This window comes from Pan paniscus, chromosome 14, assembly GCF_029289425.2.
Source record: "Pan paniscus chromosome 14, NHGRI_mPanPan1-v2.0_pri, whole genome shotgun sequence".
Taxonomy (NCBI): Eukaryota; Metazoa; Chordata; class Mammalia; order Primates; family Hominidae; genus Pan; species Pan paniscus.
Window position 1 is genome coordinate 53,552,188 of NC_073263.2, and position 16,710 is coordinate 53,568,897.

At 40.1% G+C, this 16,710-nt stretch overlaps 2 protein-coding genes across 9 annotated transcripts in view; both read right to left on the reverse strand.

The window, feature by feature from the left end:
- The window catches only part of NEK5 (NIMA related kinase 5), a 93,753-nt gene extending 81,625 nt beyond the window's left edge, over nucleotides 1-12,128 (reverse strand). Inside the window, exons 1-3 of one of the 4 annotated variants that reach the window (XM_034936747.3) lie at nucleotides 8,618-12,128; nucleotides 7,179-7,246; nucleotides 6,950-7,088 (exon numbers count right to left, since the gene is read on the reverse strand). In XM_034936747.3, the coding sequence (XP_034792638.3) occupies nucleotides 6,950-7,066 (117 nt within the window). In that variant the 5' untranslated portion in view covers nucleotides 7,067-7,088; nucleotides 7,179-7,246; nucleotides 8,618-12,128. Of the gene's footprint in view, nucleotides 1-6,949; nucleotides 7,089-7,178; nucleotides 7,247-7,851 lie in introns of all 4 variants that reach the window. The other 3 variants (XM_034936746.3, XM_055096809.2, XM_055096810.2) reach the window with 3 other exon arrangements.
- A 104-nt stretch (nucleotides 12,129-12,232) lies between these two features.
- Nucleotides 12,233-16,710, reverse strand: part of NEK3 (NIMA related kinase 3) — a 28,205-nt gene continuing 23,727 nt past the window's right edge. For 3 of the 5 annotated variants that reach the window (XM_003809787.4, XM_063595776.1, XM_014347436.4), the window contains 5 exons: nucleotides 16,409-16,511; nucleotides 15,716-15,859; nucleotides 15,329-15,463; nucleotides 13,281-13,407; nucleotides 12,233-12,812 (listed from right to left, as the gene is read on the reverse strand). In XM_003809787.4, the coding sequence (XP_003809835.1) occupies nucleotides 12,728-12,812; nucleotides 13,281-13,407; nucleotides 15,329-15,463; nucleotides 15,716-15,859; nucleotides 16,409-16,511 (594 nt within the window). In that variant the 3' untranslated portion in view covers nucleotides 12,233-12,727. Of the gene's footprint in view, nucleotides 12,813-13,280; nucleotides 13,919-14,015; nucleotides 14,104-15,328; nucleotides 15,464-15,715; nucleotides 15,860-16,408; nucleotides 16,512-16,710 lie in introns of all 5 variants that reach the window. The other 2 variants (XR_008620638.2, XM_008962078.4) reach the window with 2 other exon arrangements.

Genomic DNA, 16,710 nt, shown 5'->3' on the forward strand with positions numbered 1-16,710 from the left:
GACAAAAGGTTAAGATACAATATTTGTACCATATATGACAAATATATTTATAATATAAAAATTGATGGCAAATAATTTTTAAAAAGGCAAACACCCCAACAGAAAAATAGCAAAGTACAAGAATAGTCAACTCTAAAAAAACAAGAGAAATAAAAATGGCTGATAGAAAAAATATTCAATCTCCTGCAGTAATCAAAGGAATAAAAACTAAAGCAAAATTTGGCTGGGTGTGGTAGCTCATGCCTGTAATCCCAGCTCTTTGGGAAGCCGAGGCAGGCAGATCACTTGAGGCCAGGAGTTCAAGACCAGCCTGGCCAACATAGCAAAACTCTGTCTCTACTAAAAACACAAAAAATTAGCCAGGCGTGGTGGCACACACCTGTGGTCTCAGCTACTCAGGAGGCTGAGGCAGGAGAATCCCTTGAACCTGGGAGATGGAGGCTGCAGTAAGCCAAAATCACACCACTGCACTCCAGCCTGGGTGACAGAGTAAGACTCCATTGCAAAAAAAAAAAAAAAAAGGAATAAAAGCTAAAACAAAATGTAATACAGTATTCCATGTATGAAATTGGCAAAGATGAAAAGAATGTCAATAACCACTATTGGCCAGAAAGCAGCAAAATGGACACTCATTTATTTCTGGTAAAACTACACAAATTGATAAAATATTTCTGGGAAGGCAGTTTTACAATATATAATATGAATCTTTAAAATGTTCATTTTTGCGGGGGGTCTGTATCCTGCTGAAGAAATCTTTTTTTTTTTTTTTAAGACAAGGTCTTGCTCTATCACCCAGGCTGGAGTGCAGTGGCATGATCTTGGTTCACTGCAGCCTCTGCCCACTGAGCTCAAGTGATCCTCCCACCTCAGCCTCCTGAGTAGCTGAGACCACAGGCAAGCACCACCATACCCGGCTAATTTTTTGTATTTTTAGTAGAGATGGGGTCTCACCATGTTGCCCAGGCTGCTCTCGAACTCCTGGCCTCAAGTGATCTAGCTGCCTCAGCCTCCCAAAGTGCTGGGATTACAGGCATGAGGGAAATGTTCCTATTTTTGACTAATTCTTCTAGAAATTTATCCAAAGAAGATAATAAAAGTGTACAGAAGAGTTCTCATACAAAAGACTTTGTTACAGTGTTTTATTGCTAGTTTTTAAGTTACTCTAATAATGCATGCTTGTTTTAAGTCAAATAGAAGTGAATAAGGTAAAAGTGAAACTTCCCTCTTTCTTTCTCATCTAGCCCACAGATGAAAGCCCATAGGTGGTAACCTTACTCTTAATGGCAAAAATGCAATTACTTTTGCGCCAACCTAATACTATATTCCCTAGGGATAACTGTTGTTAATAGTTAGAGCTTTTTATTTCATGCATATATAGGCAAGCATATATACATAGTTTGTTTAATAAAAATGAATCATACTTTACATATTAAATGTTATTGAATCGTAGCCAAAAACCCAACCAAACAATGTAATTATCTGAAAATAGAAAAAGAGTTAAATAAATTACAGGGGTGTTTTGCTAGCTTTTTTTTTTTTAAGACAAGAGTTCTGCTATGTTGTCTAAGCTGGATTTTAACTCCTGGGGTCAAGGGATCCTCCCAACTCATCCTCCAGAATAGCTGGGACTACAGGCACTTGCCACCATGCCCAGCTAAATTATGGTATTTTTAACCTGCTACCACTTTAATGCTATGCAGTCATTAAAAATAAAGGGAGGCAATGTAGTATCACGGAAAGAGCAGAGAAAGACTTAGATGGATCTGCTGATTACTGTGCATCCTGGAGCTAACTGCTTAACCTCTTTAGCCTCAGCTCTTTCACTTGTACAGTGAGAGTAATGAGAGCTACCTTTTAAGTGGTTGTGAAGATTAAATTGAGTTGATATACATAATAAAACACCCAGGATGGTGTGACATATAATGGACACCCTGCAGGTGGTCCCTTTATCATTAGTGTGAACACATTTAATATCATTAAATGACAACATTTTGTTATATAAAAATATTGAATGAGATGAGGAAATATTCACAATATATTGCTAATATAAAAAACTGTTACAAAAGAGTATATCTGGGCTGGGTGCAGTGGCTCACACCTGTAACCCCAGCACTTTGGGAGGCCGAGGCAGGCAGATCACGAGGTCAGGAGTTCGAGACCAGCCTGGCCAACATAGTGAAAGCCTGTTTCTACTAAAAATACAAAAATTAGCCAGGCATGGTGGCACGCGCCTGTAGTCCCAGCTACTCAGGAGGCTGAGGCAGGAGAATTGTTTGAACCTGGGAGGCAGAGACTGCAGTGAGCAGAGATCACGCCACTGCACTCCAGCCTGGGCAACAGAGCGAGACTCCGTCTCAAAAAAAAAAGAGTATATCTACCATGACACCAATCATTCTAATAACTTATATACTTATACATTAAAAATAGTCTAGAGAGAAATTCAGCAAAATGTTCATAATGATTAAGAAAGAGGTTATATGCTATTTTTATTTTCCTCTAAATGGTCTTATTTTCTCCTTTGGCTCTTTTCAAAATTTCTACAATGAACATTTTTATTTTCACAATTGAGGAAAGATAAAACACTTTTATTTGAGCCCAGAAGGAAAAGAACATGCTTGATAATGGTATGATGATAAGAGAAATATTAGCTTTTTGGTACCTGTAAGAAAACAAGCAATTTAGTTCTGGGGTCTAGTGGAGGGAGTAGGGAGGCATTAGAGAGAAGAAATAAATTTCTCTAGATAAGAAGTAATGAAAAACTACATGAGAGTAGATAGGAAGAAAGAAGTAATAAATGTTAATATTGTGACACAGATATTATAGGTAAATTCGATAACATAAAGAGATATGGGAAAACAAGAATAATGAGGTCTAATATAAGATTCTACTTATTTATGGCATAGTGACAAGAGTAGTTCATGAGTAAAGTGATGAAAAATTGGTGCTCTATTAGAAAAATATAGTCAATTTTTGATTATACTAAAGAATGGGAGAGATGCTATGAAATGCAGTAATGTATATTTTTATAGAGATTCGCCTCTCAAATATTTTCTCTTTACATAGAATTAAAATGGTTTTATAATTCCTAAGTATATACCAGCTTCACAGTAGAGCAAGAGGGCCTGAAAGCATCTGTCCAGTGAATCAACTATCCAATAAGAAGTTATTGAATATCTCCTGGCACCAAGCATTAGGTGCTGTGTGGAATACCAGCACAAAACGCACATGGACTCGGTCCTCACAGAACATATTACAGCTAAATAAGGAGGAGAAGGCACAAAATAAACAGCCAAAGCATGTCCAGAAAGAAAGCAGTCAGTACTATAACAGAGGTTCCAATAAAAGTTATGCAAGTTTACAGAGAAGGATAAATTCTTTAGAGTGGGAGGATTCTGGAGGTATGGTAGAGCTCAGCCTTGAACAAGTGGGATCTTGATGCTGGGAGATCAGCAGGCAACGACCTTGGAAGAAGTAGCCCCAGAAGCAAATGCAGAGGCTGGAGTGGGGGAAAAAAGTAGGGTATGTGATAGGAGCTGTAGTTTTGGAGCAAATCAGAGAGGGTCTCAAAACTTCTCTGAAGAGTGAAACAATATAAAAGCACAAGGCAGACCAGGCACAGTGGCTAACACCTGTAATCCCAGCACTTTGGGAGGCCAAAGTGGGAGGATCACTTGAGGCCAGCCTGGGCAACATAGCAAGATCCTGTCTCTAAAAAAAATTTCAAAATTAGCTGGGTGTGGTGGCTCATGCCTGCAGTCCTAGCTACTCAGGAGGCTGAGGCAGGAGGATGGCTTGTTCAAGGTTACAGTGAGCCATGATGATGTCACTGCACTCCTGCCTGGGCAACAGAATGAAATCCTGTCTCAAAAAAAATGCACAAGGCAAACCCCACTTTCTACCTCAATAATAACAACTTGTGTCTTTCTTTGTACATATATGAACATATTTGTAGGTATACATATATATGGAGAATATATATTTTTTTCCAAAGATTATATTATTTTACACTTACTATTTTCTTAAACATTGCAAACATTGAAATTTTCCCATGTCAATGCTTCACCTACAACATGATTTCTAATAGCCACTTAGCTTTTTATAAATTACTTAACAAATTACCTACTGTTGGACATTTGTTTTCTAACTGTTTATCTGTGGGGTTTTTCTTTGAATAAACTCCTAATTTCTTAGTTTTCTACTGAGTTTCAAATTTTTGTACGATGACTTCATATATGGATTTTATCTTTTTATTGATTTAATAAAAGGCTAACACCATTAAGTCAATACTTGCAAATATTTTTGGCACCTTCTCGATTTCTTTGAATTTATTTATAGTGTTTGTTTTGACATACAAACGTTTTCTATTTTTATGTAGTCAAACCTAGGCAACTCTTTCTTTACAGCCTCTGTCCCAGTGAAGGTTTGGGGGCATGGCTGGAGCATTATCAAAATTGGGCTGGAGCCACTTGAAGGATCCAAGTGACCCAGGGCCTCGACAAAAGGACTGAAGCAAATTCAAGGAAGAGGAAGAGTCAACAGTATTCGCCAAATAATTGAATGTGGAGAGGGAATAAGCTCACAAACGATCCCAAGGTTTTCAGGCTGGCAACCATAAGGACACTGATGACATTAATACAGCGCAGCACATAGGAGGTGAAGTGGGTCTGCTTACAACAAGGAAGAATCACTATTAATACTTGTTTTTGGGTACAATTGTGATACCGAGCCTCCAAGGTGGTCTCAATGATCGTCATCCTAAATTCTTGATGCACAGGATCTCTGAGACAATAAATGTTTATTCTTTAAGCCACTAAGTTAGGGGTAATATGCTACACAGCAATAGATTAATAACATAGATGTTGGATGGGCGTGGTGGCTCATGCCTGTAATCCCAGCACTTTGGGAGGCCGAGGCGGGTGGATCACGAAGTCAGGAGATTGAGACCATCCTAGCTAACACAGTGAAACCCCATCTCTACTAAAAATACAAAAAATTAGCCGGGCGTGGTGGCGGGCGCCTGTAGTCCCAGCTACTCGGGAGGCTGAGGCAGGAGAATGGCATGAACCTGGGAGGCAGAGCTTGCAGTGAGCCGAGATGGCACCACTGCACTCCTGCCTGGGCGACAGAGCGAGACTCCACCTCAAAATAAAACCACAGATATTACCTGAAGTTATCTAGCTGGCAGAAGAAATGCAGAACTAGGGTACTGAAAGATGCCAGGGGTAGAGACAGAGATTTAAGAGAGATCTACTTATTGGTAAACACTGAAGTGGGGCAGTTTAGGTGACAATGGACAGAAAAAGAAAATCAGAAAAGGACACATGGTTGAGGACATACACAGGGCGAAGACAGAGATAAGCCTGAGGGAGAGCAGTCAGATAAACAAAAGAGAGTGAGCAGAATAATGTCATGGGAGGAAGCTATTGCGGGCCACTAGAATAGGAGGACATTATTATGAATATGCCATGGATTCACAAAAAGAGACCTATATTGGGAAATAAATCATTATCCCTGGAAGCCAGTCATCTACTCTTGAGCTTTAAGTTTGGGTAGGTTTTCTTGCAATTTTTTGTGGTAAGATAAAATTTATATCATTTTAACGATTTTTAAGTGTACAATTCAATGGCATTAAGTATATTCATATGGTGTAACTTGGGTAGTCCATTTTGCACACACTTTGTATGGAACTTCTTATGCTACTCTCATTTATAAATCCTCTAGAAGCTGACCAACAAGACTTGCCTTAGAATTAATTCTAGCAAACAATGGACATTGTTGTCCCAATGTATTATGAAATGAACATATCACTAAAGAGGGTGACATAAACACTGACCAAGGTGGATTTAGCAAAAATTATTAATTTTTAATTAACTATATTTATTTTCCAAAATCATTAGACCAACAATTACATATGGTTTTCCTCTATTCATTCAGTGCACTCAATAAATGTGTTTAGCACCTATTATGTGACAGGAACTGTTCTGCATACTGAGGAAGACAAGCAATAAACAAATGAATAATTAAGAGAGCAAAGTAATTGCAGAGCATTATACATGCTAGTAAGAAAATAAACCAGGCCAGAAGCAGTGGCTCAAGCCTGTAATCCCAGCACTTTGGGAGGCCAAGGCGGGCAGATCACTTGAGCTCAGGAGTTCAAGACCAGCCTGGGCAACATGGTGAAACTCCATCTCTACTAAAAATACAAAAAATTATCCAGGCATGGTGGCATGCACCTGTAGTCCCAGCTATTCAGGAGGCTGAAGTGGGAGAATTGCTTGAATCCCGGAGGTGGAGATTGCAGTGAGCCAAGATCATGCCACTGCACTCCAGCCTAGGTGACAGAGCGAGACTCCGTCTAAAAAAAAAAAAGAAAAGAAAACAAAAAAGAAACCAGGAACCAAGGTGGTGTGATAAGGTGATAAGGTGTGATTGTGGCTGGGGGTCTACTCTAGCTAGGATGTTTGCAGAAAACCCCTCGTAGAGGACCTGAATAAGGAGAGAGGAAGTGCACCACAGAGAAAAGTCAGGGCAACAGAGGAGGCTGGCATCTCACAGGGCCTTGCAGGGCACCCTAAGGAGTGCCATAGGAGCCACAGAGATGTGATCTTATTTCTTTTCTATTTTCATTAAAAAAATTTTTTTTTTAGCAGGGACAGGGTCTTGCTATGTTGCCCAGGCTATCTCGAACTCCTGGCTTCACACAATCCTCCCACCTTGGCCATCCAAAGTGCTGGGATTACAGGGGTGAGCCACTGCGTCCAGCCTCTTTTTAAAAATGAGATCATTGGTTGCTGTTTGGACAATGGACTTAGGAGGTTGAATTAACAAAAATCAATTATGGCTTAAAATTCGAAATTATAAAAAATAAAAATTTCCTTTTTATATTGGATTAAAAGCCAGCTGAATATCCCACTGAAAATTAACAGAAATTTGAACTTCTTAACTTTACCTTTTCAAAATTGATCTCTTTTATGACACAGTGCTTGCTATCTGATTTCCCTTTAGCTAAGTATGCTTTCCCGAAGGCACCTTGCCCGATGGCCTTAATCACATCGTACTTATCCATGGTCTCCAATGGGCTGAGGTTCCTGGAATTAGAGTAATGTAAATTTATCACACACGTCTCATAAAGACTAACAAAGTCAGAAAACTGATGACTAAAGTGTAAAAGAACTCACTTAGCTAAAACTTTCCTCCCAGCCTTGCCAAGACAGAGACAAATAACTTTCCTTGTGGCCACAGATAACTGAAATGAGACAGAGTTTCTTGGTCAGACACGGGTCATAGCTCAGCTTTGATACACTTTTGCCCTGTATTCTCGGGTAAGTCACTTAACCTGGCAAAACCTCACTTTCCTAATTTCTAAAATGGAATAACAATACCTGTTTTGCAAGTTTGTTCTGAGAATGAAAGATACTATATCCGGTGTTTCGCACCTTTATAAAGCAGGAATGTCCTTAGGCTTGTGCACTTTTATAGTTCAGCCTTTCTTAGTGGGGACGTACTGCCCCCTAGGGGGAATTCTGGAAATATATGGGGGTGGGGAAGCTGTTTTCCCAAGATTCAGAGGCATGAGGTTTACAGGTGGTTGGGGCCTGAGATGGTAGGATTCTGCGATTCGAGAGACAGTCCCGCACAATAAAGGATTACCCCGCGGCCCTACAATCTTGGAGAGTCTTCCTATACATTCCTGTGCGTGGAAAAATCCGTTTGTGGCTAGAACCAAACCAAACTCTATTTTACATCGAAATGCTAAGTATTTTTGCAGTTTTAATGAACGCTTCTTTTTTTTTCGAGGAATGCAACTACATGTAAATCAAGGCTTGATTGCACTTCGGTTTGGAGGTTTACCAAGAATTGTTCACCATTTGGGAAAACCACGCGCTTCACTGGCCACGCTGCTCCTGGTCCCGGAGACCCAACAATCTGCATTTGCTGCCGTCACGTTCAGGCGACTCCCCAGGCGCGGCTACTGGCTACTTCTCTACATTTTCCAAGGGTAGTAGTGCCAAGCATTTTCAGATTGAAATATGTACTTTCTTACTTATTGCTTTCCTTCTATTTCCTCTTTATGCTACAGTTAGGGCATAATACAGTTTTGTTGTTGTTGTTAATGGGGTGAGCAGGGGGCTTGTTTTCGAATAATTTTATGTCAGGGTGGGAAGTCGGTACTGGGTTGCAGGGGGCTGGGAACCAGCTCCGCAGCCAGGAGAGGCTGCAGACACCGGTGGATCGGGTTCTGAGAGAGACGCATACGGACTTGGGGCCGGGGGTGACTCGCCGGGAACTGAGGGCCCGCGACCCTCCCGCCCAAGTGGCACCAAAGGATGGAAGCCCCCAAATTAGGAAAATTCCTTCTCCCCTAGGGCCGCCCCTGGAAAAGCGGCCGCGGGTGGGTGGCAAGACGCTTACCCGTACCCGACCTCCGCGTGTGGAGCGTTGCCATAGAGACCGACGTGCCCTGGACGCTACACCCACACAGTCCAGGACGCTAGGCCTTTTCTGGGCCGCCCCCGCCGCCCCAGGCCGAGACTCCATCCCTTTCCCCCACCCTGCCCGGCTCCCGAAGCCCTGTGGCGGCTCCGGGCAAGAACTAAGGGCGGCCCCTGCAGCGTACCTGCTCCGCCGGCTCCGCGGGGCCAACGAAGCGTCCCGGAAGGATCCGGGTTCCCGGGGCCGCTGCGCCTCCCTGCGGCCGGGGCGGAGCCGCGCAAGGAAACGCGGGCGGGGCGCGGGTCTGGAATGGCCTGGGGACCAGGCCACCTCGAGGCAGGGTCAGGCGCCAGGGAGTTTGGAGACCCGGCAGAGTCACCCCGCAACCGTCCCGTTGCCTTGGGTCGGGATTCCTTTGCTTTGCAGTCTACAGTAGCGCTCCCCGCTCTTGCTTAAGGTGCACCAGACGCTTCGCAAACGTTCTCTCTTTTCTTTACAACCCCTCAAGGCAGTAGTCTCCCAGTTTTACAAATGAGCTAAACTGAGACAGGAAGAGTGTTTCTTGTACAAGTTCTCAGATATTGCCAAAAGGTGGACGTGAGATTGGAACGGCTTCCTACTCTTTGGGCCACAGCGGCGGCCTGCCAAGGGACTTTCTAACGAAACCGGCGCTGCCCAAGCGTCTGCACGCACGCCCAGTGCCCATCCCACCCTGCCTCATTCTGGATTTGCACATCAAGCTGCTGTCTAAAATGTTTAAGTAGTTGAAAAAAATGTAATTTTCAGCAATTGTAAATAATGACGCAAGTTAAATATATCCAATTGAATCGAAACACTACAGTAATATGGTACCCTCCATCGTCCATCTCACACACACACACACACAAAAACCCCACAAAAAACTCTTAAAAATCGTAGTTTACATCATTACTTTTCCTTCTTAAAATCATCTCTCCGCCGCCCCCTCCCCGTCCCCGCCACAAAAAATTTCTTCTTCTTGTAAGCACTCTAGTCAAGTTGGATTAGGGCTGAACTAAAGGCCTCATTTTGATCTAATTGCATCTTTAAAGTCTCTGTCTCCGAATATAGTCTCATTATTAGTTATTGGTGTTAGATTTCAGTATGTGAATTGGGGGTGGCCGCGGCGGGGGTGAATGCAGCCCGTAGCAGGAGTCCAAAAGTTGTTTAGCAGTTGGAATATCCAATGTTTGTTTCTTTGGCAGTGAAATTCCCTCAAAATATTAGTAGGTATATGATCTACTTGTTTTTGTTTAATTACATGTGTCAGTGACCACACCCAAATTTCCTCCCTAGAATTCTTAGACATGCTTCATTAAATCATATCTTCATTCTACTTTCCTGATAGAATTTTACCCGTTATCTTTTTCATACTTGAAAGTCTTATTGATCATCCTATCATACTGCTGAAAGAAGTATAGAAATGGAAATTTATATTTCCTGCTCATAGAATTTTATTTTTTCTGGATTAAATTGTTAAAATTACTAGTACTACACAATTGATCACAATAAAATGTATCACAATACTGATAATTATTAAATATAAAAAATAAAATTGTATTGAAAATTCATCTCTTTAAGACCTGGATGGGCTTCCCATGCACCGTTAGTTCCTGTATCCACAGATGAATGCTAACTTCTTGCTACAATGAAGTTTAACACTGATTCTCTTCCATTTTCTTAAGGCTGTAAGTGCTGAGAAATAAGTACATAGGAATGAAAAGCTTTGTTAAAAGTGTCCCTCAATTTTTGTCTAGTTGTATCTCAAGAATCATATAGTAATCTGTCACCAAAACTGGTTTACAATCATGAACTGATAATTCCATTAGTCTCTGAAATTTTATTAAAAGCAAAACCCCATAAGCCATTCTGATTTTGAAAAGGATTTATTGTCCAATACTTATCCAGTCTCTCAGTAACTGTACATAATTTCAAGTTTTTTTTGTTTGATGGTTTTGAAATGTTTATGCCCTTGGGCAATGCCAAGATTGAAGATGACTAAGAGGTATGGAATACAGTATATATGGAAGCTGAGTACCTGGAAATATCCTTAAAACTATCCATGCCTGCTTTAACTTGAAAAATCTTCAAGAGAGTGGTAAGCTAATTTCAAAGAGCTAACCCAAGTAATTTTGGGAAATGGTATTTGACTGGAAACCATGAGACAATAGGAAAGATATATAAACTCTGTACCTTAGTTGGTAAATTTGTTTCTCCCAGGAGTATGGGTTAATGATTTGGAAACTGCTTTACAAATAGACTGGGATTGAACAGCTAAGCAGATGGCGGATGGTACAAGCCAGTTTTCTCATTGTCAGGGAGAGAAGTTACAGAAAAGCGTGAGAAGAAGGCTAGAATGAACCTTGTAGTACTGGGTTAGTTGGAGACATCAGTATGGACCCATGCTTAATTTAATGTATGTACAGATGGAGAGATACAGAAATAACTGTAGAGATGTGTGGATGGATATACAATTATACAGTGTATACAGGTTAGTATACACACATATACTTCCTAGCTCTGTCTGCTGAGAGGGCCTAGAAGCAGTGACACCCCAGGAGCAACAAGCACACCCAGCACCCAGATCTCGGTTTCTAAACCAGTGGGAACCTTGTTGAAATGGATGATTTTGGGGCTGGGGCAGAGAAGGTAAAGATGAGTCTGGACCATCTTGTAGTGCCAGAAAGGAAGTGCTCCAAAAGAACCAGGGCACCTCAAAGGGACACAGGAGGTGACCTGAAACAACTCCCAATGGCCAAAGCTAGAACGATTTAAGCAAGAAAACAAACGACTTATTATTGGATTATACTCCCACCCCCAGAGGTGGAGATTAATTCCTTTGCATTTGACTACGAGCTGGAGTGTGTGACTCACTTATAGTGAACATAGCATGAACATGGAAAATTATGAAGTTGATAGTGAAGAGCCTGGCAGACACTGCCTTCATCAAGTGATCAAGGTGAACGACACCAGGAAGAAGTCATGCTGATGCTCCCTGAAATGATGTGATGAGAAGGGCACTTCACCTTTGTGATTTTCCCCAAAATCCATAAGCTTAGTCCAATTGTGAGACAAACCCAAATTGAGCAACAGTCTACAAAATACCTAAGCAGTACTCAAAAATGTCAAGGTCCCGAAAAACAAGGAAAGATTTAGAGACTGCCAGAGACCACTGGAGATGAAAGATATCTAAATGTAAATACAGCGTATGTGTGAGGTGGAGGGTTGGTTCTATACCACAGGTTTTACATGTTAAGATTTAAAAACTGTTAAATCTTTACAAGATGTATATATTCCAGATTTCAGCAACTGCTTGTTAATGACCCTAAATGTATTTTCCCCCTACTCTTCACTTTAGCACCGTTCCCTGTATTTGTCTGGCTCACGTCTCTTTGAGAGGTGTTGAGCGAAGCCTGTTTCTTTAGTGAAATAGTCTCATCTCACTGAAGTGCACACTATTAGATGAGGTTAACACACGACAGGACCCAGCACGTGTGCGCCATGCCTCCTATTCGTTCCACATCACTCTCTAGTTTCTGCTATTTACCATTAACTGCTCCTCACCTCTGGCCTCTTCCTTCCTCATCTACAGGACTGCCATCTTCTGACAAGATCTGCAGACCACCCCAAGCTTCCCAGGGCTGACCCTCCAACCCAGGCTCTTTTGTGCATCCTATGAGGGACTGTATTTAAGGACAGCTGGTAGTTGGTGAAGATCATTGGAATGATCTTCAAACTACTCAGAATCAGGTCATATTGAAAAACTGCACACATTACTAAATCATAATTAAAAATATTTAATTCTCAAACCTTTAGGAAATGTAAAAAGAGTCACATAATAATAAACACACATCATAATGTGAATAATATCATACGGGCTGCTATAAAGGTCTGTGGTCAGCATCCCTCTGAGGTAGGCATTATTATCTTCATTTTATGGTTGACGAAATTGGGGCTTGAAGAGGTTAAGTAATTTCCCACAATCACACAAGTAGGTAGTGGCAGGCTAGCATCCCATTTCTGTTCTATGGGACTGCAAAGCCCGATGCTCACACTCATTCCACTATACCTTCTCCCTTGAGTTCCAAAACTTACAGGAGTTCTAGACTTTTCAAACTCATGATACTAATCAAGAACGATTTTAAGTATTAAGAGTTTCCTCTGCTTCATTCTGTTTCCAAAGGAAAATATACATCGCATGAACTCATGGTCATCTCAGCATGAACTCCTGAGTGAAGCCTCTCCTCAGCGTGACTCAGGAACATTTCCTCAGGCATTATCTGTCGCACAGGCCTTGCCATCCAGCTCGCTTCTTCAGCTCTGACACCCAGTCGGGGTTGTCATCTTCCTCCTCAAAGTCCCTGTGAAAAAACAATTTGGACCATAAACCTCTACATTAGGGGCACAGTATCTGTTGATGAGTTCAAAGCGGAATACCACCATAACAATACTTAAGCTTTTGAAAATTGAGTTCCATAAGGCAACTGAAGGGAAAAAATTGCCAGTTCTTCCAAAAGATCACTTCTTTGACTGTTTCTAAAACTTTTAACAATATAAAACCTAATATATTAAAAAATAACAAGTCCAAGCTGAAAGGCTATAGGTGTAGGGCTCAATCAGGAATTTTATAATCATATTGTAAGTCATTACCCATCCCAGACAAAAGATCAGAATATAAATATCCATTTATGATGAAAAGTAATATAAGAGGTCCCTACTAAATCTGAAATTATCATGGTCTAATTTAAATCACACACACACACACACACACCCACACACACACACACACCCCACCCCAGCTACAGCTTTCTATGCATATCACAACATACGTGTCCTCCTCATCTAGCCCAGGCTCAAGTCGCTCTGGATCCAAAATGACAGAATCGTGACCTCCATCAACACTGTCCGATGCTTCTGTTTCTTCAGACAGGGGGCCTTTCAAGAACCCTTCTGAACCTTCAGGAGATATTAACAGAAAATATACCAATTTAAACAGTATTGACTTATTTCATGCAGTTTGATTAAAATCCTCCGTAAGCTTGCTGGCTGAGGACAATGCCATGTCCCATAACTCTTTTGTAGTGTCTCCCCACATTACCCAACATGATTGTGGGCATAAAACAGGCCCCTGAAGCAGAAGCACCGGGATGTGGATTAAATTTATAAACAGTACTTTCTTTATTCTTTTTTTTGAGTCAGGGTCTCACTCTGTCACCCAGGCTGGAGTGCCGTGGCATGATCATAGCTCAATGCAGCCTCGAACTCCCAGGCTCAAGAGCTCCTCCTCCCTCAGTCTCCCAAGTTGCTGGGACTAGAGGCGTCCAGAACCATGCCTGGCTAATTTTCTTAGTAGAGGCGAGGTCTCGCTATGTTGTCCAGGCGTGTCTTGAACTCCTGAGCTCAAGCAATCCTCCTGCTTCAGCCTCCCAGAGTGCTGGGATTACAGGCGTGAGCCACCACAGCTAGCCTATAAACAGGATTTTCTTTAAGAGAAAAAAAAAACTCGGAAAATTGCCATAAAACCCTCCCAATATAAGAATGTATATTAAGGCATTAAAAGTTACCTTTGGAAGTTGGGTTATAGTAATTTCTTTTTTCCTTTGAACTTTCTCCTCCCAAGTTTTCACAATGGGGAGGAAGAAAAGTAGGGAGCTGAAGGAAGACCACATGCATGCTTAAAAAAATTTTCCAGGTGTAATGACTTTTAGATTTTTCACAAACAGCATGAAAACCTAACCTAAAAACATGGGCCGAATCTTCTAAAAGGCATTTCAAAATAGAACTATGACATATTTTTTAAACAGGGACTTTCCTAAAATGACAAAGACTTCATCACTGGACCAGACACAAAATCCAGGACCTAAAATTGCAAAATTGAAATTCATAACCGTTAACCTTCCTTAACATTTTCCTCCCATGCATTAGCCTCTCCTTAGGGCTTCCATGATCTTTTGTGCACAGCTCTATCTGAATGCATATATCACAGGGCACTATAATTCTTTATCAGTGTGCTGACCTCCCACGTAAAGAACTCCTTCATCCTTAGGGCAGGAATTGTGTTTTATTCTTTTTTTAATCTTAACCTATGTTAGGCATTCAATAAATACTGACCAAATAAACAAATACAACTACATCGTTGCAATAAATATAGTCAGACTTGCCATACCATTACATGCTCTACTTGGTATAATTTATCTTAGATCTTAACCTAGCAAGATGGCTTAGTAATTAAATTATCATAATTATAATACACATACACATATACATATCTAATACAGACCACTGGCCTGGATTCCTAAGGAGAGTATTATAAAAAAATTATTTTATACAATGTTAGTAAAAATATCTGTAAAAAAATTTAAAAATCAAATCCTAATTGTTCATCCTTTTTGAGCTCTATTCAGTGTAACAGAGTTCAGGTATACAACAAAAGAAATCTTGGAGTTGTTGCTAAAGCAATGGCATATTTGCATGATAAAAATGGGCTCCTCTTCAAAGAAAGTAGTAGCAGGATTATGAAAATAAGCAAACAAATGAGCAAACAGAAGTAATGTAGCTCCATGAAAAATTTTAATTGTAGCTTAAGACTGGCTAGAAAAGATTTAAAAACACCTAAAAATACAGTGCTATGAATTACTTTATAACTTTGAAATCAAAGCGTTTCTGGGAGGAGGGAAACCCTTTGAATTGAGTTTTGGAAGATGAGAACATTTCTGTGGATGGATACTGGTGATGGCTGTACAACAATGTGACGTACTTAGTGCTACTGAACTGTACACTTTAAAATGGTTCAAATGTAAATTTTATGTTATATATATTTTGCCACAATTTTCAAAAAGTCAAAGGGTTTCCAAGGTCACATACAGACATGAATTACCTGGTCTATATATTGTGTATGTTTGAAAAGCCAAGCTGAGATCAGCATTCTTAAGGATGTTCAACAAAGTGTCAGGGGCCTCTTTGAGCCACTGCTTACGAGTAGTATTTTTGCTGTACTTTATTACAGAACCACCTAGTTGCAAAAAGACAAAAATTAGTGCTGAATAAAAAAAGATTTTTCAGCATGTACTTTCCAGATCATATTTTCAAGCAAAGTTAGTTATATTTGACTGTTAACTAAAATCTGCTTCATTCACCTGTATGAGCAATGCTCTGATGTGTGACGCCAAATACCCTTCACAGACATTAAAAGCCTCTAAGTGCACTAAGTAACTATTAGAAAAAGTTCTCTAATAAAATAATAGTATTCAATCTGACTACTAACCTCTATCGTCCTCTGCTGTTAAACTGGAGGTGAGTATTGATGCATTTTCCAAAGCTGTAAGAGCTGTATTGGGTACATTTTTCTCCCACTGTCGTCTATGAAGATTTGGTGAACTGGCTTTCCTCAGATGGACTGACTTATTACCTGATTTTAAAGTGTGAAAAAGGAATGCCAAGCATGTTAAATTATGTATCCATCTCTGTCCACACATAGACTCTAACAAATATGGAAGTGTTTCTTTTCTCTTTCATATTCAGATCTATGTTTGAAAGATCAATGTTCTTTCTAATCTAAGTAGCAAAGGAAATTTTAAAAAAAAATCCAAAATGAAAAGTTAAAACGAAACATTACAGTGACTGAGTTAAAAAAATAATATGTGTATAGTTACATATTCTATATTATACAAGAATGAAGCCCTGGGAGGACTTATATACACACAGTATGCTATGCTTTTTATGGTGGATAGCACAATAAATACTACTCTTTCTAATGACTCTTACTGATCAATGCTATTCTCTCTTTTGTTGTAGGTAAATAAAATATTCCTAAAACATTAAATAAGTTACTAGATAAGCAAACAAATATCAGCTTGTACTCTTGTTTATGATACCTGAGACCTAGTAACATAAAAATTGGTATTCCCTCTGTATTCCCCAACTCCTCACCTAAGAAATTAGAATTTGAATAACTTACCTTTTTCTTCTCTGTTTACTCTTCTCAATGCACTTTCAACTAAATTTTCATTAATGCTTTCCAAATCAGTATGGCTACCCTTTCTATCTTGTTCTTCCTCTTGCTTTAAAAGAGATTAACAATACAGATTAAATAATGCTTGAATTGCTACAAAAAGGTAAACAAATATGCAAAGTCAGCCATTTTAATTTCAAATAAAAATTAATGGATTAAAATACATGAATAATCATAGAACCCCAAGGACATGTATATTAATAGCCATATATATCTATATGTATTTAATAACATATATGTACATTAAC